Source organism: Panulirus ornatus, chromosome 19 (assembly GCF_036320965.1).
Source record: "Panulirus ornatus isolate Po-2019 chromosome 19, ASM3632096v1, whole genome shotgun sequence".
NCBI classification, from domain to species: domain Eukaryota; kingdom Metazoa; phylum Arthropoda; class Malacostraca; order Decapoda; family Palinuridae; genus Panulirus; species Panulirus ornatus.
Genome location: NC_092242.1, coordinates 42,074,155 through 42,101,989, shown reverse-complemented (window position 1 = coordinate 42,101,989; position 27,835 = coordinate 42,074,155). Strand labels below are relative to the sequence as shown.

At 39.2% G+C, this 27,835-nt stretch overlaps 1 protein-coding gene across 1 annotated transcript in view; it reads right to left on the bottom strand.

Annotated features, from left to right (window-relative positions):
- The window catches only part of LOC139755693 (Ig-like and fibronectin type-III domain-containing protein 2), a gene marked incomplete at its 3' end in the record, with an annotated part of 712,838 nt that overhangs the window by 17,995 nt on the left and 667,008 nt on the right, over positions 1 to 27,835 (bottom strand). The window contains exon 13 of the mRNA XM_071674338.1: positions 24,556 to 24,765. Coding sequence (XP_071530439.1) covers positions 24,556 to 24,765 — 210 coding nt within the window. The remainder of the gene's footprint in view (positions 1 to 24,555; positions 24,766 to 27,835) is intronic.

The window sequence follows — 27,835 nt, the reverse complement described above, 5'->3', positions numbered from 1 at the left end:
CATATATTCTTAAAACTTTCCACAGAGCATTTCTATCAACTCTATCATATGCCTTCTCCAGATCCATAAATGCTACATACAAATCCATTTGCTTTTCTAAGTATTTCTCACATACATTCTTCAAAGCAAACACCTGATCCACACATCCTCTATCACTTCTGAAACCACACTGCTCTTCCCCAATCTGATGCGCTGTACATGCCTTCACCCTCTCAATCAATACCCTCCCATATAATTCACCAGGAATACTCACCAAACTTATACCTCTGTAATTTGAACACTCTTATCCCCTCTTATCCTCAGGCACCTCACCATGGATCATACATATATTGAATAACCTTACCAACCAGTCAACAATACAGTCACCCCCTTTTTCAATAAATTCCACTGCAATGCCATCCAACCCGCTGCGTTGCCGGCTTTCATCTTCCGCAAAGCTTTTACTACCTCTTTTCTGTTTACCAAATCATCATCCCTAACCCTCTCACTTTGCGCACCACCTTGACCAAAACACCCTCTATCTGCCACTCTATCATCAAACACATTCAACAAATCTTCAAAATACTCATTCTATTTCCTTCTCACATCACCACTTTTTCAATAAATTCCACTGCAATACCATCCAACCCGCTGAGTTGCCGGCTTTCATCTTCCGCAAAGCTTTTACGACCTCTTCTCTGTTTACCAAATCATCATCCCTAACCCTCTCACTTTGCACACCACCTTGACCAAAACACCCTATATCTGCCACTCTATCATCAAACACATTCAACAAATCTTCAAAATACTCACTCCATCTCCTTCTCACATCACCACTAATTGTTATCACCTCCCCATTAGCCCCCTTCACTGAAGTTCCCATTTGTTCCCTTGTCCTAGGCACTTTAATTACCTCCTTCCAGAACATCTTTTTATTCTCCCTAAAATTTAATGATATTCTCTCACTCAAACTCTCATTTGCCCTCTTTTTCACCTCTTGCACCTTTCTCTTGACCTCCTGCCTCTTTCTTTTATACATCTCCCAGTCATTTGCATTATATCCCTGCAAAAATCGTCCAAATAACTCTCTCTTCCCTTTCACTGATAACCTTACTTCTTCATCACACTACTCACTACCCGTTCTAATCTGCCCACCTCCCACGCTTCTCATCCCACAAGCATCTTTTGCGCAAGCCATCACTGCTTCCCTAAATACATCCCATTCCTGCCTCACTCCCCTTACCTCCTTTGTTCTCACCTTTTTCCATTCTGTACTCAGGCTCTCCTAGTGCTTCTTCACACAAGTCTCCTTCCCAAGCTCACTTACTCTCACCACTCTCTTCACGCCAACGTTCTCTTTTCTTTTCTGAAAACCTCTACAAATCTTCAACTTCGCCTCCACAAGATAATGATCAGACATCCCTCCAATTGCACCTCTCAGCACATTAACATCCAAAAGTCTCTCATTCGCGCATCTATCAATTAACACATAATTCAATAACGCTCTCTGACCATCTCTCCTACTGACATACGTATATTTATGTATATCACTCTTTTGAAACCCTGTATTCCCAATCACTAGTCCTTTTTCAGCACATAAATCTACAAGCTCTTCACCATTTCCATTTACAACACTGAACACCCAGTGTATACCAATTATTCCCTCAACTGCCACATTACTCACCTTTGCATTCAAATCACCCATCACTATAAACCGGTCTCGTGCATCAAAACCACTAACACATTCATTCAGCTGCTGCCAAAACACTTGCCCAGGTGCATATGCACCAATAATCAGGTGCATATGCACCAATAATCACCCATCTCTCTCCATCAACTTTCAGTCTTACCCATATCAATCTAGAGTTTATTTTCTTACAATCTGTCACATACTCCCACCAATCCTGTTTCAGGAGTAGTGCTACTCCTTCCCTTGCTCTTATCCTCTCACTAACCCCTGACTTTACTCCCAAGACATTCCCTAACCACTCTTCACCTTTACCCTTGAGCTTCGTTTCATTCAGAGCCAAAACATCCAGGTTTCTTTCCTCAAACATACTGCCTCTCTCTCCCTCTTCTCATCCTTTTTTACATCCACACACATTTCGACATCCCAGTCTGAGCCTTCGAGGAGGATAAGCACTCCCCGCGTGACTCCTTCTTCTGTTTCCCTTTTTAGAAAGTTAAAATACATGGAGGGGAGGGTTTCTAGCCCCCCGCTCCCGTTCCCTTTAGTCGCCTTCTACGACACGTGAGGAATGCGTGGGAAGTTGAGATTAAATGTGAATCAGAGCAAGGTTATTATGTACAGTAGGGTTGAGGGTCAAGTGAATTGAGAGGTAAGTTTGAATGGAGAAAAATTGGAGGAAGTGAAGTGTTTTAGATATATGGGAGTGAATTTGGCAGTGGATGGAACCATGGAAGCGGTAGTGAATCATAGGGTGGGGGATGGGGCGAAAATTCTGGGAGCCTTGAAGAATGTGTGGAAGTCGAGAACATTATCTCGGAAACCATAATTGGGTATGTTTGAAGGAATAGTGGTTCCAACAATGTTGTATGGTTGCGAGGCATGGGCTATGGATAGAGGTGTGCGGAGGAGGGTGGATGTGCTGGAAATGAGATGTTTGAGGACAATATGTGGTATGAGGTGGTTTGATCGAGTAAGTAATAATAGGGTAAGAGAGATGTGTGGTAATGAAAAGAGTGTGGTTGAGAGGGCAGAAGAGGGTGTTTTGAAATGGTTTGATCACATGGAGAGAGTGAGTGAGGAAAGATTGACCAAGTGGATATATGTGTCAGAAGTGGATGGAACGAGGAGAAGTGGGGGACCGAATTGGAGGTGGGAAGTTGGAGTGTAAAAGATTTTTAGTGATCGGGGCCTGAACATGCAGGAGGGTGAAAGGCGTGCGTGGAATAGAGTGAAATGGAACGATGTGGTATACCGGGATCGATGTGCTGTCAATGGATTGAACCAGGAACACGTGAAGCGTCTGGGATAAACCATGGAAAGTTCTGGGAGGCCTGGATGTGGAAAGTGAGCTGTGGTTTCGTTGCATTATTACATGACAGCTAGAGATTGAGTGTGAACGAATGGGGCCTTTGTTGTCTTTTCCTAGCGCTACCTCGCACACATGAGGGGGGAGGGGGTTGTTATTTCGTATGTGGCGAGGTGGCGATGGGAATGAATGAAGCCAGACAGTATGAATTATGTACATGTGTATATATGTATATGTCTGTGTGTGTATACGTTGAGATGTATAGGTATGTATATTTGCGTGTGTACACGTGTATGTATATACTTGTGTATGTGGGTGGGTTGAGCCATTCTTTAGTCTGTTTCCTTGCGCTACCTCGCTAACGCGGGAGACAGCAACAAAGCAAAATAATAACATATATATATATATATATATATATATATATATATATATATATATATATATATATATATATATATATATATATATATATATATATATATATATATATCTTTCTTTTCTTTCATACCATTCGCCATTTCCCGCGTTAGCGAGGTAACGTCAAGAACAGAGGACTGAACCTTTGAGGGAATATCCTCACCTGGCCTCCTTCTCTGTTCCTTCTTTTGGAAGATTAAAATAAAAAAAACCAAGAGGGGAGGATTTCCAGCACCACGCTCCCTTCCCTTTTAGTCGCCTTTTACGACACGCAGGGGATACGTGGGAAGTTTTCTTTCTCGCCTATCCCCAGGGATATATATATATATATATATATATATATATATATATATATATATATATATATATATATATATATATATATATATATATATATATTTTTTTTTTTTTTTAAACTATTCGCCATTTCCCGCATCAGCAAGGTAGCGTTAAGAACAGAGGACTGGGCCTTTGAGAGAACATCCTCACCTGGCCCCCTTCTCTGTTCCTTCTTTTGGAAAATTAAAAAAAAAAACAAGAGGGGAGGATTTCCAGCACCCCGCTCCCTCCCCTTTTAGTCGCCTTCTACGACACGCAGGGAATACGTGGGAAGTATTGTTTCTCCCCTATCCCCAGGGATAATATATATATATATATATATATATATATATATATATATATATATATATATATATATATATATATATATATATATATATATATATATCGCTTTCGTGCTGTCAGTGGATTGAATCGGGGCATGTGAAGCGTCTGGGGTAAACCATGGAAAGTTGTGTAGGTATGTATATTTTGTGTGTGTGGACGTATGTATATACGTGTGTATGGGGGTGGGTTGGGCCATTTCTTTCGTCTGTTTCCTTGCGCTACCTCGCAAACGCGGGAGACAGCGACAAGGCAAAAAAAAAAAAAAAAGAAAAAAAAAAAAAAAAATATATATATATATATATATATATATATATATATATATATATATATATATATATATATATATATATATATATATATATATATATATATATATATATATATATATATTCCTATGAGTCCACGGGCAAAATGAAACACGAAAAGTTCCCAAGTGCACTTTCGTGCATATTATATTTCTTTATATTTCTCTCTTGTGTCTCCCCTGATGATGTGATTATTACACGAAAGTGCACTTGGGAACTTTTCGTGTTTCATTTTCCCCGTGGACTCATAGGAGTATCTTGATCACGCGCAAAATTGTGAGCCTTTCCAACATATATATTTCTTTTCTTTTTTTTTTTTTTTTCAAACTATTCGCCATTTCCCGCGTTAGCGAGGTAGCGTTAAGAAATGAGGACTGGGCCATTGAGGGAATATCCTCACCTGGCCCCCTTCTCTGTTCCTTCTTTTGGAAAATTAAAAAAAATTAAGAGGGGAGGATTTCCAGCCCCCCCGCTCCCTCCCCTTTTAGTCGCCTTCTACGACACGCAGGGAATACGTGGGAAGTATTCTTTCTCCCCTATCCCCAGGGAATAAACATATATATATATATACATATATATATATATATATATATATATATATATATATATATATATATATATATATATATATATATATATATATATGAAGTAGAATCTTCAGACACAATTGAAAATGTGAAGGAAAATAGTGAAATTGGAGAAAAATGTAGCTTAGACATTGAAGCTTATTGATACAGTGGTTAAATTGATGAGAACTGCTATTGACGTTTGTGTAAATAAATTATACATTTCCTTTTTTCCATAGCCAGAGGTTGAACCATTATGTGACATTCTTTTTTTCATTCATTTCAAGCTAGAAGTTTCAGTTTTCTAAATTGTTTCTTACACTTCTCATATGTATATATATGTATGTGTGTGTGTGTGTATATGTGCGTATGTATGTGTGTGTGTGTGTATGTGTGTATGTATATATATATGTATGTTATCTCTGGGGATAGGGGTGAAAGAATACTTCCCACGTATTCCTCGCGTGTCGTAGAAAGCGACTAGAGGGGACGGGAGCGGGGGGCCAGAAATCCTCCCCTCCTTGTATTAACTTTCTAAAATGGGAAACAGAAGAAGGAGTCACGCGGGGAGTGCTCATCCTCCTCGAAGGCTCAGACTGGGGTGCCTAAATGTGTGTGGATGTAACCAAGATGTGAAAAAAGGAGAGATAGGTAGTATGTTTGAGGAAAGGAACCTGGATGTTTTGGCTCTGAGTGAAACGAAGCTCAAGGGTAAAGGGGAAGAGTGGTTTGGGAATGTCTGGGGGGTAAAGTCAGGGGTTAGTGAGAGGACAAGAGCAAGGGAAGGAGTAGCAATACTCCTGAAACAGGAGTTGTGGGAGTATGTGATAGAGTGTAAGAAAGTAAATTCTCGATTAATATGGGTAAAACTGAAAGTTGATGGAGAGAGGTGGGTGATTATTGGTGCATATGCACCTGGGCATGAGAAGAAAGATCAAGAGAGGCAAGTGTTTTGGGAGCAGCTGAATGAGTGTGTTAGTGGTTTTGATGCACGAGACCGGGTCATAGTGATGGGTGATTTGAATGCAAAGGTGAGTAATGTGGCAGTTGAGGGAATAATTGGTATACATGGGGTGTTCAGTGTTGTAAATGAAAATGGTGAAGAGCTTGTAGATTTATGTGCTGAAAAAGGACTGATGATTGGGAATACCTGGTTTAAAAAGCGAGATATACATAAGTATACTTATGTAAGTAGGAGAGATGGCCAGAGTGCGTTATTGGATTACGTGTTAATTGACAGGCGTGCGAAAGAGAGACTTTTGGATGTTAATGTGCTGAGAGGTGCAACTGGAGGGATGTCTGATCATTATCTTGTGGAGGCTAAGGTGAAGATTTGTATGGGTTTTCAGAAAAGAAGAGTGAATGTTGGGGTGAAGAGGGTGGTGAGAGTAAGTGAGCTTGAGAAGGACACCTGTGTGAGGAAGTACCAGGAGAGACTGAGTAAAGAATGGAAAAAGGTGAGAACAATGGAAGTAAGGGGAGTGGGGGAGGAATGGGATGTATTTAGGGAATCAGTGATGGATTGCGCAAAAGATGCTTGTGGCATGAGAAGAGTGGGAGGTGGGTTGATTAGAAAGGGTAGTGAGTGGTGGGATGAAGAAGTAAGAGTATTAGTGAAAGAGAAGAGAGAGGCATTTGGACGATTTTTGCAGGGAAAAAATGCAATTGAGTGGGAGATGTATAAAAGAAAGAGACAGGAGGTCAAGAGAAAGGTGCAAGAGGTGAAAAAAAGGGCAAATGAGAGTTGGGGTGAGAGAGTATCATTAAATTTTAGGGAGAATAAAAAGATGTTCTGGAAGGAGGTAAATAAAGTGCGTAAGACAAGGGAGCAAATGGGAACTTCGGTGAAGGGCGCAAGTGGGGAGGTGATAACAAGTAGTGGTGATGTGAGAAGGAGATGGAGTGAGTATTTTGAAGGTTTGTTGAATGTGTTTGAGGATAGAGTGGCAGATATAGGGTGTTTTGGTCGAGGTGGTGTGCAAAGTGAGAGGGTTAGGGAAAATGATTTGGTAAACAGAGAAGAGGTAGTGAAAGCTTTGCGGAAGATGAAAGCCGGCAAGGGAGCAGGTTTGGATGGTATTGCAGTGGAATTTATTAAAAAAGGGGGTGACTGTATTGTTGACTGGTTGGTAAGGTTATTTAATGTATGTATGACTCATGGTGAGGTGCCTGAGGATTGGCGGAATGCGTGCATAGTGCCATTGTACAAAGGCAAAGGGGATAAGAGTGAGTGCTCAAATTACAGAGGTATAAGTTTGTTGAGTATTCCTGGTAAATTATGTGGGAGGGTATTGATTGAGAGGGTGAAGGCATGTACAGAGCATCAGATTGGGGAAGAGCAGTGTGGTTTCAGAAGTGGTAGAGGATGTGTGGATCAGGTGTTTGCTTTGAAGAATGTATGTGAGAAATACTTAGAAAAGCAAATGGATTTGTATGTAGCATTTATGGATCTGTAGAAGGCATATGATAGAGTTGATAGAGATGCTCTGTGGAAGGTATTAAGAATATATGGTGTGGGAGGAAAGTTGTTAGAAGCAGTGAAAAGTTTTTATCGAGGATGTAAGGCATGTGTACGTGTAGGAAGAGAGGAAAGTGATTGGTTCTCAGTGAATGTAGGTTCGCGGCAGGGGTGTGTGATGTCTCCATGGTTGTTTAATTTGTTTATGGATGGGGTTGTTAGGGAGGTAAATGCAAGAGTTTTGGAAAGAGGGGCAAGTATGAAGTCTGTTGGGGATGAGAGAGCTTGGGAAGTGAGTCAGTTGTTGTTCGCTGATGATACAGCGCTGGTGGCTGATTCATGTGAGAAACTGCAGAAGCTGGTGACTAAGTTTGGAAAAGTGTGTGGAAGAGGAAAGTTAAGAGTAAATGTGAATAAGAACAAGGTTATTAGGTACAGTAGGGTTGAGGGTCAAGTCAATTGGGAGGTGAGTTTGAATGGAGAAAAACTGGAGGAAGTGAAGTGTTTTAGATATCTGGGAGTGGATCTGGCAGCGGATGGAACCATGGAAGCGGAAGTGGATCATAGGGTGGGGGAGGGGGCGAAAATCCTGGGGGCCTTGAAGAATGTGTGGAAGTCGAGAACATTATCTCGGAAAGCAAGAATGGATATGTTTGAAGGAATAGTGGTTCCAACAATGTTGTATGGTTGCGAGGCGTGGGCTATGGATAGAGTTGTGCGCAGGAGGATGGATGTGCTGGAAATGAGATGTTTGAGGACAATGTGTGGTGTGAGGTGGTTTGATCGAGTGAGTAACGTAAGGGTAAGAGAGATGTGTGGAAATAAAAAGAGCGTGGTTGAGAGAGCAGAAGAGGGTGTTTTGAAGTGGTTTGGGCACATGGAGAGATGAGTGAGGAAAGATTGACCAAGAGGATATATGTGTCGGAGGTGGAGGGAACAAGGAGAAGAGGGAGACCAAATTGGAGGTGGAAAGATGGAGTGAAAAAGATTTTGTGTGATCGGGGCCTGAACATGCAGGAGGGTGAAAGGAGGGCAAGGAATAGAGTGAATTGGAGCGATGTGGTATACCGGGGTTGACGTGCTGTCAGTGGATTGAAGCAGGGCATGTGAAGCGTCTGGGGTAAACCATGGAAAGCTGTGTAGGTATGTATATTTGCGTGTGTGGACGTATGTATATACATGTGTATGGGGGGGGGGGGGTTGGGCCATTTCTTTCGTCTGTTTCCTTGCGCTACCTCGCAAACGCGGGAGACAGCGACAAAGTAAAAAAAAAAAAAAAAAAAAAAAATATATATATATATATATATATATATATATATATATATATATATATATATATATATATATATATATATATATATATATATATATATATTTTTTTTTTTCATACTATTCGCTATTTCCCGCGATAGCGAGGTAGCGTTAACAACAGAGGACTGGGCCTTTGAGGGAATATCCTCACCTGGACCTCTTCTCTGTTCCTTCTTTTGGAAAATTAGAAAAAAAAAAAAAGAAAAAAAACCGAGAGGGGAGGATTTCCAGCCCCCCGCTCCCTTCCCTTTTAGTCGCCTTCTACGACACGCAGGGAATACGTGGGAAGTATTCTTTCTCCCCTATCCCCAGGGATATATATATATATATATATATATATATATATATATATATATATATATATATATATATATATATATATATATATATATATATATATATATATATATGTGTGTGTGTTAGTGTGTGTGTGTGTGTATGCGTACTTTACCGAAACCACATGTCTCTTTCCACATCCAGGCCCTACAAAGCTTTCCATGGTTTACCCCCAGACGCTTCATATACCCTGGTTCATTTCATGACAACACGTCGAACCGGTATATCTCATTGTTCTAATTCACTTCATTCCTTGCACGCCTTTCACCCTCCAGTATGTTCAGGACCCTATCGCTCAAAATCTTTTTCACTCCATCTCTCCACCTCTAATTTAGTTTCCCGTTTCTTCTAGCTACTTCCACCTCTGACACATACAACCTCTTTGTCAATCTTTCCTCACTCATTCTCTACATGTGACCAATCCATTTCAATAAACCCGCTTCTGCTCTCTAATCCACACTCTTTTTATTATCACACGTCTCTCTTACCCTTTCATTACTTACTAGATCAAACCTCCTCACACCACATATTGTCCTCAAACATTTCATTTCCAACACATCCACCCTCCTCTGCACAACCCTCTCAATGATATAACATTCTTGGAACCACTATTCCTCCAAACAAATCTATTTTTTTACTCCCCGAGATAAAGTTCTTGTCTTCCACACATTTTTCTACGCTCGCAGACCTTCGCCCCCTCCCCCACCCTGTGACTCACTTCCGCTTCCATCGTTCTCTCCGCTGCTAAATCCACTGCCAGATCTCTGACACCCTTCACTTCCTCTTTTCAAACTTACCTCCCAATTAGCTTGTCCCTCAACCCTACTAAACCTAATGTCCTTGCTCTTATTCGCATTTACTCTTAGCTTTCTTCTTTCACATATTTCACCAAACTCAGTCACCAACTTCTGCAGTTTCTCACCCGAATCTGCCACTAGCGCTGTATCATCAGCGAACAACAATTGACTCACTTCCCAAGCCCTCCCATCCACAACTGACTGCAAACTTGCCCTATTCTCATAAACTCGTAAATTCTCCTTTCTCACAACCCCATGTACAAACAAATTACACAACCATGGAGACATCACTCACCCCTGCCGCAAACCGACATTTACTGGGAACCAATCACTTTCCTCTCTTCCTACTCGTATATATGCCTTACATCATTGGTAAAACTTTTCACTGCTTATAGCAACTTACCTCTCACACCATTTACTCTTAATATCTTCCACAAATCATTTCTATCAACCCTATCATATGCCTTCTCCAGATCCATAAAAGCTATATACAAATTCATCTCTTTTCAAAGTATTTCTCACATACATTATTCAAAGCAAGCACCTGATTCACACATTCTGTACCACTTCTGAAACCACACTGCTCTTCCCCAGTCGGAAGCTCTGCACATGCCTTTACCATCTCAGTCAATATCCTCCCATATAATTTCCCAGGAATACTCAACGAACTTATACCTTTGTAATTTGGACACTCAATTTTATCCCCTTTGCTTTGTACAATGGCATTATGCATGCATTCCGCCAATCTTGAGGCAATTCACCATTAACCATACATACATTAAATATCTTTACCAACCAGTCAGCAACACAGTCACCCCCTTTTTTAATGAATTCCACTGCAATGCCATCCAATCCCGCTGCCTTGCCGGCTTTCATTTCCGCAAAGCTTTCTTTATCTCTCCTTTGTTTACCAAACCATTCTCCCTGATCCTTTCACTTCGCACACCCCCTCGACCAAAACACCCTATATCTGCCACTCTATTATCAAACACATTCAAAAAAACCTTCAAAATACTCACCTCATCTCCTTCTCACATCACCACTACTTGTTATTACCTCCCCATTAGCCCCCTTCACCGATGTTCACATTTGTTCTCTCGTCTTCGCACTCTATTTACCTCCTCCCGAAACATCGTTTTATTCTCACTAAATTTAATGATAATCTCTCACCCCAACTCTTTTTTACCCTCCTTTTCACCTCTTGCACCCTTCTCTTGACCTCCTGCCTCTTTTTCTTATACATCTCTCAGTCATTTGCACTACTTCTCTGCAAAAATCGCCCAAACGCCTTTCTCTTCTCTTTCACTAACAATCTTACTTCTTCATCCAACCACTCACCACCCTTTCTAATCTGCCCATCTCCCACCTTTCTCATGCCATAAGCATCTTTTGCGCAAGCCATCACTGCTTCCCTAAATTCATCCCATTCCTCCCCCATTCCCCTTACGTCACTACTGGAATGAGAGAATAGAAAATAATAACGGTAAGTACTTTCGTTTATAACATCTTCAGACAGAGTAGGGGAGAGACAGGTACTGATGTCCTTAAAAGCACAGAGGTAAGCTATGAGGCGGGGCATCATAATTCTCGTGGAGTGCAGGTGGGCACTTATTACGTGACCTTACTTCTGACCCTTCCTCTCCTTACATTGTGTGTGTACAGGGCTATTGTGGTGGATATTTAATAATCATATTAGTTAACAGTTTGCCACATAACGACCAAAAGACATATTTCCATACTGATAAAATGTGCCAGAGATCAAATATGATTCAATTACATTTCTTTCACTGAAACAATTTGATTTAGCTATGGTCTTAGCTCCTTTCCAGTCGATATGGTGATCAAAGGCAGCTGTATGTTGAAATGTGACGACGTTGCTCTGTTGGGCTATCCTAACACTATTGTGAGTTCCTAGTCTCCAAATTTTTCATCAGTTGTCCGGTATATAACTGGTTACAGCCTTTACATGGGGCTTTATTTACAATACCTTTATTATTTGATGAGCTATTTCTAATAAGGGCTTTCTTGATGGTGTTGTCATATTTGAATATTACTTGTACGTTAAGTCTTTGGGAATGGGATCACATTCGAGAAAATTCTCATGGTAGGGAAGAACAAGGGTTCTTTGGTAACTTTTACGTTCTGGCTTATAATTTTGGCCACTATAGGAACGTCTCCTTGCTGTATTCTGACACTGGTCACGTATGTTCAATGGGTATCTTTTTTATGTCCAATGTACTGAATCATCTTCAGTTGATCATCTAAAAATTCAGGACCTGAAATCCTTTATGCTCTCAGGTACATAGAAATGAAAACCGATCTTTTTATATTAATATGATGTGAATGATGGTGGACATAAGACAGCATATTTGTAGGTTTTCTGTAAACCTTATTTTCAAGATAACTTTATCCCTGATGATTTCTACATCCAAAAAGGATAAGTTATTATTCATTTCGACTTCATGAACAAACTTTATGGAGGAGCTAACGAATTTAACTTATGCAGAAAGTCCTCAATGGGTAGATCATTAGGCCAAAAGCAAAGTACGTCGTCCACATATCGGAGCCAGACTATGTTTGTTCTTTTATAGTGTATAGCAAATGGCTTCCAAAATACCCAAAATGCTAACACAGGGGGGGAGGGGATTACGCATGGCCATACGGAATTGTTGTATATAATGTTTGCCTTCAAACGTGAGAGATGAATTATCTTCACACAATCTTATTAGTTTATGTTTCTCCAGGAGATGCCCTCGATGTTGTTTCCCAAGATGTTTGGGAGGAAGGTTAACACATCATTTACCGGGACGTTGGTGAACAGTGATTTCACATCAAAACTCACTAATCTATAAGGATATTTTACATTTAGGGATTTCAGCTTTCTAACCAAATCCTTGCTGTCCTATACGAAAGAATCTGAAATGGTGTCCACAAAAGGAGACATTAATGTCACTAGCCACTTGGATATCTAATATATATATATATATATATATATATATATATATATATATATATATATACGAATAAAGTGCATATGAACGCGCACCTTCATAGAACATACAAACCTCCAACAGCCAGGATCGAACCCGGGACCCCTGTGCAAGAGGCAGGCATGCTAACCGCTAGGCTATGGGACTGTATAATAGGAAACAACTATTCGAAATACTAAGTACTCGAATACCCTTCGTCTCACAATGGTGAGCAACGGGGTCTATCGGTTATTTCCGAACAGAACATAGCCAGCTGATAGCGTTTTCCTATTATACAGTCCCATAGCCTAGCGGTTAGCATGCCTGCCTCTTACACAGGGGTCCCGGGTTCGATACTGGCTGTTGGAGGTTTGTATGTTCTATGAAGGTGCGCGTTCATATGCACTTTATTCGTATTCATATACCTTCGCGTTGTACAGTTAGGTTCGGTAAAACGCTATCAGCTGGCTATGTGCGTCTGTTCGGAAATAACCGATAGACCCCGTTGCTCACCATTGTGAGACGAAGGGTATTCGAGTACTTAGTATTTCGAATAGTTGTTTCCTATTATATAGTCCCATAGCCTAGCGGTTAGCAATCCTGCCTCTTGCACAGGGGTTCCGGGTTCGATCCTGGCTGTTGGAGGTTTGAATGATTATATATATATATATATATATATATATATATATATATGTATATATATATTCCTATGAGTCCACGGAGAAAATGAAACACGAAAAGTTCCCAAGTGCACTTTCGTGGAATAATCACATCATCAAGGGAGACACAAGAGAGAAATATAACAGTCAGTTGATATACATCGAAGAGACGAAGCTAGGGGAGAAAGAATACTTCCCACGTATTCCCTGCGTGTCGTAGAAGGCGACTAAAAGGGAAGGGAGCGGGGGGCTGGAAATCCTCCCCTTTTGTGTTTTTTTCTTTTTCTCTTTTCCCAAAGAAGGAGCAGAGAAGGGGGCCAGATGAGGATATTCCCTCAAAGGCCCAGTCCTCTGTTCTTAACGCTACCTAGCTAACGCAGGAAATGGCGAATAGTATGAAAGAAAAAGAAAAATATATATATATATATATATATATATATATATATATATATATATATATATATATATATATATATATATATATATATATATATAGCAGAACCTATAGAGCTTATAATTGGCCTTAGGGGATTGTTTGTTTTGTGGGTCTTGATTGAGCTGTACATGTATAGCGTTGATGGGTTATATGTGTCAGAAATTGTTTGATCCAATCGTCCTGCCTTTCAACAAGTTTTCTATTTCTTTATGAAATTTTCTACTCTGTATTTCCGTTGGATCCCTGTTTAGTTCACAGTATGTACTAGTATCACTTAGGAGATTGCACGGAGTAAAAAAATTCCATAGAGATAAAAATTGATGTTCATGGAAAAATATGTAAGTTTCTAGATGACAACAATATAGAAAGGGATCTCACTGAAAATGAAGTATCAGGGAAATGACAAAATTCATGAGAAGTTACAAGTATTCCGGATAGACGACCAAATAACATCATCACAGGTAACGAGACATGATGCCATGAAAGACGTAAAAGAATGACAGAAGGAGAGTAACGTTTTAAAGAGAATGCAGGAGATTCCCTAGTGCACTGACCTATGGACAATAGAAATGATTATGTTATTTAAAGATTAGAAAATAATCATTAAGAACTGACAAATAAATAACATCTAAAATAATCCTAAAACACTTTCCGGTAATATTTCTTACAAGAGGAATGTTCAGCAAGAGTTGCCGCGTGTTTCCAAAAATCTCCAAGAATAACAAAAATATTCATTATTTATATGATTCCTAAATTTTGGACAAGCGGGAAACATCCTTGAACCAATTGAAATATGATGAATGTTTGCAAGTGTGAATAGTTAACCTCTGGAGGTGGATCTTAAGTCGAATACATAGGACGAAATTCAAAGTTGTACTAAAATATAGATGAGACTGTTTCCATTACAAATGGGTTATACCCACAAGTACTGTAGACGTGTTTGACAAATATGACTGAGCCAGTAACGATCATAATCAGTACTATCTCCCGGAGAAATCATCCCAAGGGATTGATGTGCAAAATTTGCTCCAACACACAAGAAGGAAAATTAAGGCGTTCTTCTGTACAACAGACTGATGTCTATTATATATCACAAAAAGACGCTAAAAATGATTAGGAAAAATGTAAAATATTTCGGTAACATTACATTCAGCAGCATGGAATTGAAGGTTTTATAAACCTATTTCGTTTTTATGAAATAAAAACCATTACTCAGTATAGGAGAAAGACATATTTATTCGTAACATGCAAAAAATTTCTGCGTGATGCCACATATTACGTTATTAGTAGAAATGATGATACAGATTTACCTGTTCGAGGATGCTTTTCACGAAAGAAGGATGTCATTAGCGGAGTGCCACAAGGATCTATATTTAGACCTTGGCTTACGTTAATGATGTAGTAGAAGGAATAACATCATCAATCAGTAGTTTTGTATATGATGCACATTTAATGGTCAAGCACATTTGCGTCATGTGCTGAAGTTGGCGATAGGATCAAGACGAACTCTGTGTTGTACCACAGGTTTACTGGGAAAATGTGGAGAAATGAAATTATGAAAAAGTGTCTCGGAATGTTAACAGTTATTGATACTTTGACAGAGGCACTGGCGTTACCACTGTGCATTACTGACAAACGTACGACCACTATCAAGTTTCATGATTTGTCACATTTCAACCGGGAGGTGGTTAGTCTTTATTGCAATCCTATTTGCAGAAGCACATACACAAGCTAGAAAGAGAGCAATATTGTGCAATTAGAATGGTGTCCGAATTGATGTCTTTGGTCTATGAAGAGAGACTCAGAACAGCATAATTATTTTCTTCAAGACTATAAAAGAAATGAAAAACTATCATGATTGTGTTCAGAGAACCTGGAATATAGGTGGTAACTTGAAAAGCAAACACAGGCCAAGGAAATATGAAAGGAATACTTTTTTAACTATTGACTAATTGAAAGATAGATGTCATTATATTCTGAATACAGTGTTTTCTAGAAACCTTACATATATATATAAATATGTGTGTATATATATATATATATATATATATATATATATATATATATATATATATATATATATATATATATGTGTGTGTGTGTGTGTGTGTGTATGTGCGTATGTATGTGTATGTGTGTGCATGTGTATATGTATATATATATGTATATTATCCCTGGGGATAGGGGTGAAAGAATACTTCCCACGTATTCCTCGCGTGTCGTAGAAAGCGACTAGAGGGGACGGGAGCGGGGGGCCAGAAATCCTCCCCTCCTTGTATTAACTTTCTAAAATGGGAAACAGAAGAAGGAGTCACGCGGGGAGTGCTCATCCTCCTCGAAGGCTCAGACTGGGGTGCCTAAATGTGTGTGGATGTAACCAAGATGTGAAAAAAGGAGAGATAGGTAGTATGTTTGAGGAAAGGAACCTGGATGTTTTGGCTCTGAGTGAAACGAAGCTCAAGGGCGAAGGGGAAGAGTGGTTTGGGAATGTCTGGGGAGTAAAGTCAGGGGTTAGTGAGAGGACAAGAGCAAGGGAAGGAGTAGCAATACTCCTGAAACAGGAGTTGTGGGAGTATGTGATAGAGTGTAAGAAAGTAAATTATCGATTAATATGGGTAAAACTGAAAGTTGATGGAGAGAGGTGGGTGATTATTGGTGCATATGCACCTGGGCATGAGAAGAAAGATCAAGAGAGGCAAGTGTTTTGGGAGCAGCTGAATGAGTGTGTTAGTGGTTTTGATGCACGAGACCGGGTCATAGTGATGGGTGATTTGAATGCAAAGGTGAGTAATGTGGCAGTTGAGGGAATAATTGGTATACATGGGGTGTTCAGTGTTGTAAATGGAAATGGTGAAGAGCTTGTAGATCTATGTGCTGAAAAAGGACTGATGATTGGGAATACCTGGTTTAAAAAGCGAGATATACATAAGTATACTTATGTAAGTAGGAGAGATGGCCAGAGAGCGTTATTGGATTACGTGTTAATTGACAGGCGTGCGAAAGAGAGATTTTTGGATGTTAATGTGCTGAGAGGTGCAACTGGAGGGATGTCTGATCATTATCTTGTGGAGGCTAAGGTGAAGATTTGTATGGGTTTTCAGAAAAGAAGAGTGAATGTTGGGGTGAAGAGGGTGGTGAGAGTAAGTGAGCTTGAGAAGGAGACCTGTGTGAGGAAGTACCAGGAGAGACTGAGTACAGAATGGAAAAAGGTGAGAACAATGGAAGTAAGGGGAGTGGGGGAGGAATGGGATGTATTTAGGGAATAAGTGATGGATTGCGCAAAAGATGCTTGTGGCATGAGAAGAGTGGGAGGTGGGTTGATTAGAAAGGGTAGTGAGTGGTGGGATGAAGAAGTAAGAGTATTAGTGAAAGAGAAGAGAGAGGCATTTGGACGATTTTTGCAGGGAAAAAATGCAATTGAGTGGGAGGTGTATAAAAGAAAGAGACAGGAGGTCAAGAGAAAGGTGCAAGAGGTGAAAAAAAGGGCAAATGAGAGTTGGGGTGAGAGAGTATCATTAAATTTTAGGGAGAATAAAAAGATGTTCTGGAAGGAGGTAAGTAAAGTGCGTAAGACAAGGGAGCAAATGGGAACTTCGGTGAAGGGCGCAAGTGGGGAGGTGATAACAAGTAGTGGTGATGTGAGAAGGAGATGGAGTGAGTATTTTGAAGGTTTGTTGAATGTGTTTGATGATAGAGTGGCAGATATAGGGTGTTTTGGTCGAGGTGGTGTGCAAAGTGAGAGGGTTAGGGAAAATGATTTGGTAAACAGAGAAGAGGTAGTGAAAGCTTTGCGGAAGATGAAAGCCGGCAAGGCAGCAGGTTTGGATGGTATTGCAGTGGAATTTATTAAAAAAGGGGGTGACTGTATTGTTGACTGGTTGGTAAGGTTATTTAATGTATGTATGACTCATGGTGAGGTGCCTGAGGATTGGCGGAATGCGTGCATAGTGCCATTGTACAAAGGCAAAGGGGATAAGAGTGAGTGCTCAAATTACAGAGGTATAAGTTTGTTGAGTATTCCTGGTAAATTATATGGGAGGGTATTGATTGAGAGGGTGAAGCCATGTACAGAGCATCAGATTGGGGAAGAGCAGTGTGGTTTCAGAAGTGGTAGAGGATGTGTGGATCAGGTGTTTGCTTTGAAGAATGTATGTGAGAAATACTTAGAAAAGCAAATGGATTTGTATGTAGCATTTATGGATCTGGAGAAGGCATATGATAGAGTTGATAGACATGCTCTGTGGAAGGTATTAAGAATATATGGTGTGGGAGGAAAGTTGTTAGAAGCAGTGAAAAGTTTTTATCGAGGATGTAAGGCATGTGTACGTGTAGGAAGAGAGGAAAGTGATTGGTTCTCAGTGAATGTAGGTTTGCGGCAGGGGTGTGTGATGTCTCCATGGTTGTTTAATTTGTTTATGGATGGGGTTGTTAGGGAGGTAAATGCAAGAGTTTTGGAAAGAGGGGCAAGTATGAAGTCTGTTGGGGATGAGAGAGCTTGGGAAGTGAGTCAGTTGTTGTTCGCTGATGATACAGCGCTGGTGGCTGATTCATGTGAGAAACTGCAGAAGCTGGTGACTGAGTTTGGAAAAGTGTGTGGAAGAAGAAAGTTAAGATTAAATGTGAATAAGAGCAAGGTTATTAGGTACAGTAGGGTTGAGGGTCAAGTCAATTGGGAGGTGAGTTTGAATGGAGAAAACTGGAGGAAGTGAAGTGTTTTAGATATCTGGGAGTGGATCTGGCAGCGGATGGAACCATGGAAGTGGAAGTGGATCATAGGGTGGGGGAGGGGGTGAAAATCCTGGGGGCCTTGAAGAATGTGTGGAAGTCGAGAACATTATCTCGGAAAGCAAAAATGGGTATGTTTGAAGGAATAGTGGTTCCAACAACGTTGTATGGTTGCGAGGCGTGGGCTATGGATAGAGTTGTGCGCAGGAGGATGGATGTGCTGGAAATGAGATGTTTGAGGACAATGTGTGGTGTGAGGTGGTTTGATCGAGTGAGTAACGTAAGGGTAAGAGAGATGTGTGGAAATAAAAAGAGCGTGGTTGAGAGAGCAGAAGAGGGTGTTTTGAAGTGGTTTGGGCACATGGAGAGGATGAGTGAGGAAAGATTGACCAAGAGGATATATGTGTCGGAGGTGGAGGGAACAAGGAGAAGAGGGAGACCAAATTGGAGGTGGAAAGATGGAGTGAAAAAGATTTTGTGTGATCGGGGCCTGAGCATGCAGGAGGGTGAAAGGAGGGCAAGGAATAGAGTGAATTGGAGCGATGTGGTATACCGGGGTTGACGTGCTGTCAGTGGATTGAATCAAGGCATGTGAAGCGTCTGGGGTAAACCATGGAAAGCTGTGTAGGTATGTATATTTGCGTGTGTGGACGTATGTATATACATGTGTATGGGGGGGGGTTGGGCCATTTCTTTCGTCTGTTTCCTTGCGCTACCTCGCAAACGCGGGAGACAGCGACAAAGTATAATAATAAAAAAAAATATATATATATATATATATATATATATATATATATATATATATATATATATATATATATATATATATATATATATACATATATATATATATATATATATATATATATATATATATATATATATATATATATATATATATATATATATATATATTCATATATATATATATATATGTATATATATATATATATTTTTTTTTTGTCGCTGTCTCCCGCGTTTGCGAGGTAGCGCAAGGAAAAAGACGAAAGAAATGGCCCAACCCACCCCCATACACATGTATATACATACGTCCACATACGCAAATATACATACCTACATAGCTTTCCATGGTTTACCCCAGACGCTTCACATGCCTTGATTCAATCCACTGACAGCACCTCAACCCCGGTATACCACATAGCTCCAATTCACTCTATTCCTTGCCCTCCTTTCACCCTCCTGCATGTTCATATATATATATATATATATATATATATATATATATATATATATATATATATATATATATATATATATATATATATATATATATATATATATATATATATATATATATATATATATATATATATATATATATATATATATATATATATATATATATATATATATATATATATATATATATATATATATATATATATATATATATATATATATATATATATATATATATATATATATATATATATATATATATATATATATATATATATATATATATATATATATATATATATATATATATATATATATATATATATATATATATATATATATATATATATATATATATATATATATATATATATATATATATATATATATATATATATATATATATATATATATATATATATATATATATATATATATATATATATATATATATATATATATATATATATATATATATATATATATATATATATATATATATATATATATATATATATATATATATATATATATATATATATATATATATATATATATATATATATATATATATATATATATATATATATATATATATATATATATATATATATATATATATATATATATATATATATATATATATATATATATATATATATATATATATATATATATATATATATATATATATATATATATATATATATATATATATATATATATATATATATATATATATATATATATATATATATATATATATATATATATATATATATATATATATATATATATATATATATATATATATATATATATATATATATATATATATATATATATATATATATATATATATATATATATATATATATATATATATATATATATATATATATATATATATATATATATATATATATATATATATATATATATATATATATATATATATATATATATATATATATATATATATATATATATATATATATATATATATATATATATATATATATATATATATATATATATATATATATGTGAGGTTTCGGTGCATTATTACATGACAGCTAGAGACTGAGTGTGAACGAATGGGGCCTTTGGTGTTTTTCCTAGCGCTACCGTGCATACATGAGGGGGGAGGGGGATGGTATTCCATGTGTGGCGTGGTGGCGATGGGAATGAATAAAGGCAGACAGTATGAATTATGTACATTTGTATATATGTATATGTCTGTGTGCGTATATATATATGTGGACATTGTGATGTATAGGTATGTATATTGTGCGTGTGTGGACATGTATGTATATACATGTGTATGTGGGCGGGTTGGGCCATTCTTTCGTCTGTTTCCTTGCGCTACCTCGCTAACGCGGGAGACAGCGACAAAGCAAAATAAATAAATAAATATATATATATATATATATATATATATATATATATATATATATATATATATATATATTATTTTTTTTATTTCTTTTTTCATTTTTTATTATACTTTGTCGTTGTCTCCGGCGTCAGCAAGGTAGCGCAAGGAAACGGACGAAAGAATGGCCCAATCCACCCACATACACATATATATACATACACGTCCACACACGCACTTATACATACCTATACATTTCAACGTTTACATATATATACATACAGAGACATATACACATATACATATGCATGTAATTCATACTTGCTGCCTTCATTCATTCCCGTCGGCATCTCACAACACATGAAATGACAACCCCCTCCTCACGCATGCGCTCGAGGTACCGCTAGGAAAAGACAACAAAGGCCACATTTGTTCACACTCAGTCTCTAGCTGTCATGTATAATGCACCGAAACCACAGCTCCCTTTCCACATCCAGGCGCCACTGAACTTTCCATGGTTTACCCCAGACCCTTCACATGCCCTGGATCAATCCATAGACAACACATCGATCACGGTATAACACATCGTTCCAATTCACTCTATTACTTGCACGCCTTTCACCCTCCTGCATGTTCGGACGATCGCTCAAAATCATTTTCACTCCATCCTTCCACCTCCACTTTGGTCTCCCACTTCTCCTCGTTCCCTCCACCTCCGACACATATATCCTCTTTGACAATCTTTCCTCACTCATTCTCTCCATGTGACCAAACCATTTCAAAACATCCTCTTCTGCTCTCTCAAACACACTCTTTATCACCACACATCTCCGTGACCCTTTCATTACTTACTCGATTAAACCACCTCACACCACATATTGTCCTCAAGCATCTCATTTCCAAAATATCCACCCTCTTCCTCAAAACTCTATCTATAGCTCACGCCTCGCAGCCATAAAACATTGTTGGAATCACTATTCCTTCGAACATGCCCATTTTTGCTTTCCGAGATAATGTTCTCGACTTCCACACATTCTTCACCGCTACCAGAACTTTCGCCTCCTCCCCCACCCTGTGACTCACTTCCGTTTCCATGGTTCCATCCGCTGCCAATTCCACTCCCAGATATCTAAAACACTTCAATTACTCCAGTTTTTCTCCATTCAAACTTACCTCCCAATTGACTTGTCCCTCAACCCTATTGTACCTAACAACCTTGCTCTTATTCACATTTACTCTCAGCTTTCTTGTTTCACACACTTTACCAAATTCAGTCACTAGCTTACGCAGTTTCTCACCTGAATCAGCCACCAGCGATGTGTCATCAGCGAACAACAACTGACTCACTTCCCAAGCCCTCTCATCCATAACAGACTGCATGCTTGCCCCTCTCTCCAAAAATCTTGCATTCACCTCCCTAACAACCCCATCCACAAACAAATTAAACAAACACCTGATCCATAAACAAATTAATGCAAACACCTGATCCACACATCCTCTACTATTTCTGAAATCACACTGCTCTTCACCGATCTGGTTCTCTTTACTTGCTTTCACCCTTTAACAACCCTCCCATATAGTTTCCCACGAATACTCAATAAACTTATACCTCTGTAATTTGAACACTCACCTTTATACCCTTTGCCTTTGTACAATGGCACTATGCATGCATTCCGCCAATCCTCAAGCACCTCATCATGAGTCATACATACATTAAATATCCTTATCAACCAGTCAACAACTCAGTCACCCCCTTTTTTAATAAATTCCACTGCAATACCATCCAAACCCGCTGCCTTGCCGGCTTTCATCTTCCGCAAAGCTTTTACTACCTCTTCTCTGTTTGCCAAATCATTCTCCCTAACCTTCTTACTTCGCAAACCACCTCCACCAAAACACTCTATATCTGCCACTCTATCATCTAACACATTCAACAAACCTTCAAAATACTCACTCCATCTCCTTCTCATATCACCACTACTTGTTATTACCTCCCCATTAGCCCCCTTCACCGATGTTCCCATTTGTTCTCTTGTCTTACGCACTTTATTTACCTCCTTCCAAAACATCGTTTTATTCTCCCTGAAATCTAATGATACTCTCTCACCCCAACTCTCATTTATCCTCTTTTTCACCTCTTGCACCATTCTCTTGAAATCCTGCCTCTTTCTTTTATACATCTACCAGTCATTTGCATTATTTCCCTACAAAACTAGTCCAAATGTCTCTCTTCTCTTTCAGTTATAATCTTACTTCATCGCACCACTCACTACCCTCTCTAATCTGCCCACCTCCCACCTTTTTCATGCCACAGGCATCTTTTGCGCAAGCCATCACTGCTTTCCTGTATTGAAAAGGTCTGACCAGATGAAGAGAATGAGTGAGAAAAGATTAACAAAGAGGATATATGTGTCAGAGGTGGAGGGAACGAGAAGTGCGAGACCAAATTGGAGGTGAAAAGATGGAGTAAAAAAAATTTTGAACGATCGGGGCCTAAACATACAGGAGGGTGAAAGGCGTGCAAGGAAAAGAGTGAATTGGAACGATGTGGTATACCGGGGTCGACGTGCTATCAATGGATTGAACTAGGGCATGTGAAGCGTCTGGAGTAAGCCAAGGAAAGCTTTGTGGTGCCTGGATGTGGTAAGGGAAATGTGGTTTCGGTGCATTACACATGACAGCTAGAGACTGAGTGTAAACGAATGTGGCCTTCTGTCTTTTCCCAGCGCTACCGCGCAGGGGGAGGGGAGATGCTGTTTCATGTGTGGCGGGGTGGCGACGAGAAGGAATAAAGGCAGCAAGTATGAACATGTACATGTGTATGTATTTATATGTCTGTGTATGTATATATATATGTATACGTTGAAATGTATGGGTATGTACACGTGCGTGTGTGGACGTTTATGCATATTCATGTGTATGTGGGTGGGTTGGGCCATTCTTTCATCTGTTTCCTTGTGCTACCTCGCTAACGCGGCAGACAGGGACAAAGTATAATAAAAAATATATGAGGAGGACGAAGGTCGGGTGGGAGTTGGACAATAGTCTGTTTACCAAATGGCGTCCTAGCTTCGTCTCTTCGATGTATATCAACTCATAGGAATATATATATATATATATATATATATATATATATATATGCTTGTCGCTATCCTTGCATTCAGGAAAAATCTTGTTGTAGAGCCGTAAATACTTAGGTAGCCTCTCTCTCTCTCTCTCTCTCTCTCTCTCTCTCTCTCTCTCTCTCTCTCTCTCTCTCTCTCTCTCTCTCTCTCTCTCTCTTTCAACATTGTATTTTTTTCCTAATCCCAAAAATTTAAAGATGTTGCTGTCATATCCAACATTCAGTTTAAAACTCACCACTGACTGGTGCATGTGCGATCTGGTTCAATAGGCCTGAAGAAGGCGTGGTAAGCAGTGACGGAGTCTCCCAGCAACTTGGGTGGTGACCAGTGGAGGAGGACGAAGGTCGGGTGGGCGTTGGTCACAGTTATGGAGGTTGGAGCGCCAGGCAGCACGTTGTACCCCTTCATTAGGCAACTGCGATAGTCAACAAAGTAGTCCACACACCTACCGGGAGATGGAAGGTAACAACCTTTATATACCAGTCAGGTTTAATATTATTACAATTCATTACAATTCATACTATCATCATTATTGCTATTATCATCATTATTATTATCATTATTATTATTACTATTATTATTATTGTTATTATTATTATTATTATTTTTTTTTTTTTTTTTTTTTTGCTTTGTCGCTGTCTCCCGCGTTTGCGAGGTAGCGCAAGGAAACAGACGAAAGAAATGGCCCAACCCACCCCCATACACATGTATATACATACGTCCACATCCGCACAGCTTTCCATGGTTTACCCCAGACGCTTCACATGCCTTGATTCAATCCACAGACAGCACGTCAACCCCGGTATACCACATCGCTCCAATTCACTCTATTCTTTGCCCTCCTTTCACCCTCCTGCATGTTCAGGCCCCGATCACACAAAATCTTTTTCACTCCATCTTTCCACCTCCAATTTGGTCTCCCTCTTCTCCTCGTTCCCTCCACCTCCGACACATATATCCTCTTGGTCAATCTTTCCTCACTCATTCTCTCCATGTGACCAAACCATTTCAAAACACCCTCTTCTCCTCTCTCAACCACGCTCTTTTTATTTCCACACATCTCTCTTACCCTTACGTTACTCACTCGATCAAACCACCTCACACCACACATTGTCCTCAAACATCTCATTTCCAGCACATCCATCCTCCTGCGCACAACTCTATCCATAGTCCACGCCTCGCAACCATACAACATTGTTGGAACCACTATTCCTTCAAACATACCCATTTTTGCTTTCCGAGATAATGTTCTCGACTTCCACACATTCTTCAAGGCTCCCAGAATTTTCGCCCCCTCCCCCACCCTATGATCCACTTCCGCTTCCATGGTTCCATCCGCTGCCAGATCCACTCCCAGATATCTAAAACACTTCACTTCCTCCAGTTTTTCTCCACTCAAACTCACCTCCCAATTGAATTGACCCTCAACCCTACCGTACCTAATAACCTTGCTCTTATTCACATTTACTCTTAACTTTCTTCTTTCACACACTTTACCAAACTCAGTCACCAGCTTCTGCAGTTTCTCACATGAATCAGCCACCAGCGCTGTATCATCAGCGAACAACAACTGACTCACTTCCCAAGCTCTCTCATCCCCAACAGACTTCATACTTGCCCCTCTTTCCAAAACTCTTGCATTCACCTCCCTAACAACCCCATCCATAAACAAATTAAACAACCATGGAGACATCACACACCCCTGCCGCAAACCTACATTCACTGAGAACCAATCACTTTCCTCTCTTCCTACACGTACACATTATATTTATTATTATTATTATTATTATTATTATCATTATTATTATTATTATTATTATTATCATTATTATCATTACTATTATTATTATTACTATTATTATCATTATTATTATTATTATTACTATTATGATAGAGTTGATAGAGATGCTCTGTGGAAAGTATTAAGAGTATATGGTGTGAGAGGTAAGTTGCTAGAAACAGTGAAAAGTTTTTATCGAGGATGTAAGGCATGTGTACGAGAACAAAGAGAGGAAAGTGACTGGTTCTCAGTGAATATAGGTTTGCGGCAGGGGTGTGTGATATCTCAATGGTTGTTTAATTTGTTTATGGATGGGGTTGTTAGGGAGATGAATGCAAGAGTTTTGGAAAGAGGGGCAAGTATGCAGTCTGTTGTGGATGAGAGAGCTTGGGAAGTGAGTCAGTTGTTAGGTGATGATACAGCGTTTGTGGCTGATTCGGGTAAGAAACTGCAGAAGCTGGTGACTGACTTTGGTGAAGTGTGTGGAAGAAGAAAGCTGAGAGCAAATGTGAATAAGAGCAAGGTTATTAGACACAGAAGGGTTGGGGAACAAGTCAACTGGGAAGTAAGTTTGAATGGAGAAAAACTGAAGTAAGTAAAGTGTTTTCGATATCTGGAGGTGGATCTGGCAGCAGATGAAACCATGGAAGCGGAAGTGAGTAACAGGTTGGGGGAGGGGGTGAAAGTTCTAGGAGCCTAGAAAAATGTGTGGAAGGCGAGAACATTATCTCGGAAAGCAAAAAAGGGTATGTTTGAAGGAGTAGTGGTTCCAACAATGATATATGGTTGCGAGGCGTGGGCGATAGATACGGTTGTTCGGAGGAGGGTGGATGTGTTGGAAATGAGATGTTTGAATACAATATGTGGTGTGAGGTGGTTTGATCAAGTAATGAAAGTAATGTGATGTGAGGTGGTTTGTTCGAGTAAGTAATGAAAGGGTAAAAGAGATGTGTGGTAATAAAAAGAGTGTGGTTGAGAGAGCAGAAGAAGGTGTATTGAAATGGTTTGGTCATATGGAGAGAATGACAGAGGAAAGATTGACAAAAGAGGATACATGTGTCAGAGGTGGAGGGAACGGGAAGTGGGAGACCAAATTGGAGGTGGAAAAATGGAGTGAAAAAGATTTTGAGCGATCGTCCCTGGTATACCACATCGTTCCAATTTACTCTGTTCCTTGCATGCCTTTCACCCTTCAGCCCCGATCGCTCAAAATCTTTTTCACTCCATCCTTCCACCTCCAATTTGGTCTCCCACTTCTCCTCGTTCCCTCCACCTCTGACACATGTATCCTCTTTGTCAATCTTTCCTCACTCATTCTCTCTATGTGACCAAACCATTTCAAAACACCCTCTTCTGCTCTCTCAACCACACTCTTTTTATTACTACACATCTCTTTTACCCTTTCATTACTTACTCGAACAAACCACCTCACATCACATATAGTCCTCAAACATCTCATTTCCAACACATCCACCCTCCTCCGCACAACTCTATCTATAGCCCACGCCTCGCAACCATATAACATTGTTGGTACCACTATTCCTTCAAATATACCCATTTTTGCTTTCCGAGATAATGTTCTCGCCTTTCACACATTTTTCAACGCTACCAGAACTTTCGCCCCCTCCCTCACCCTGTGACTCAATTCCGCTTCCATGGTTCCATCCGCTGCCGAATCCACTCCTAGATATTCAAAACACTTCACTTCCTGTAGTTTTTCTCCATTCAAACTTAC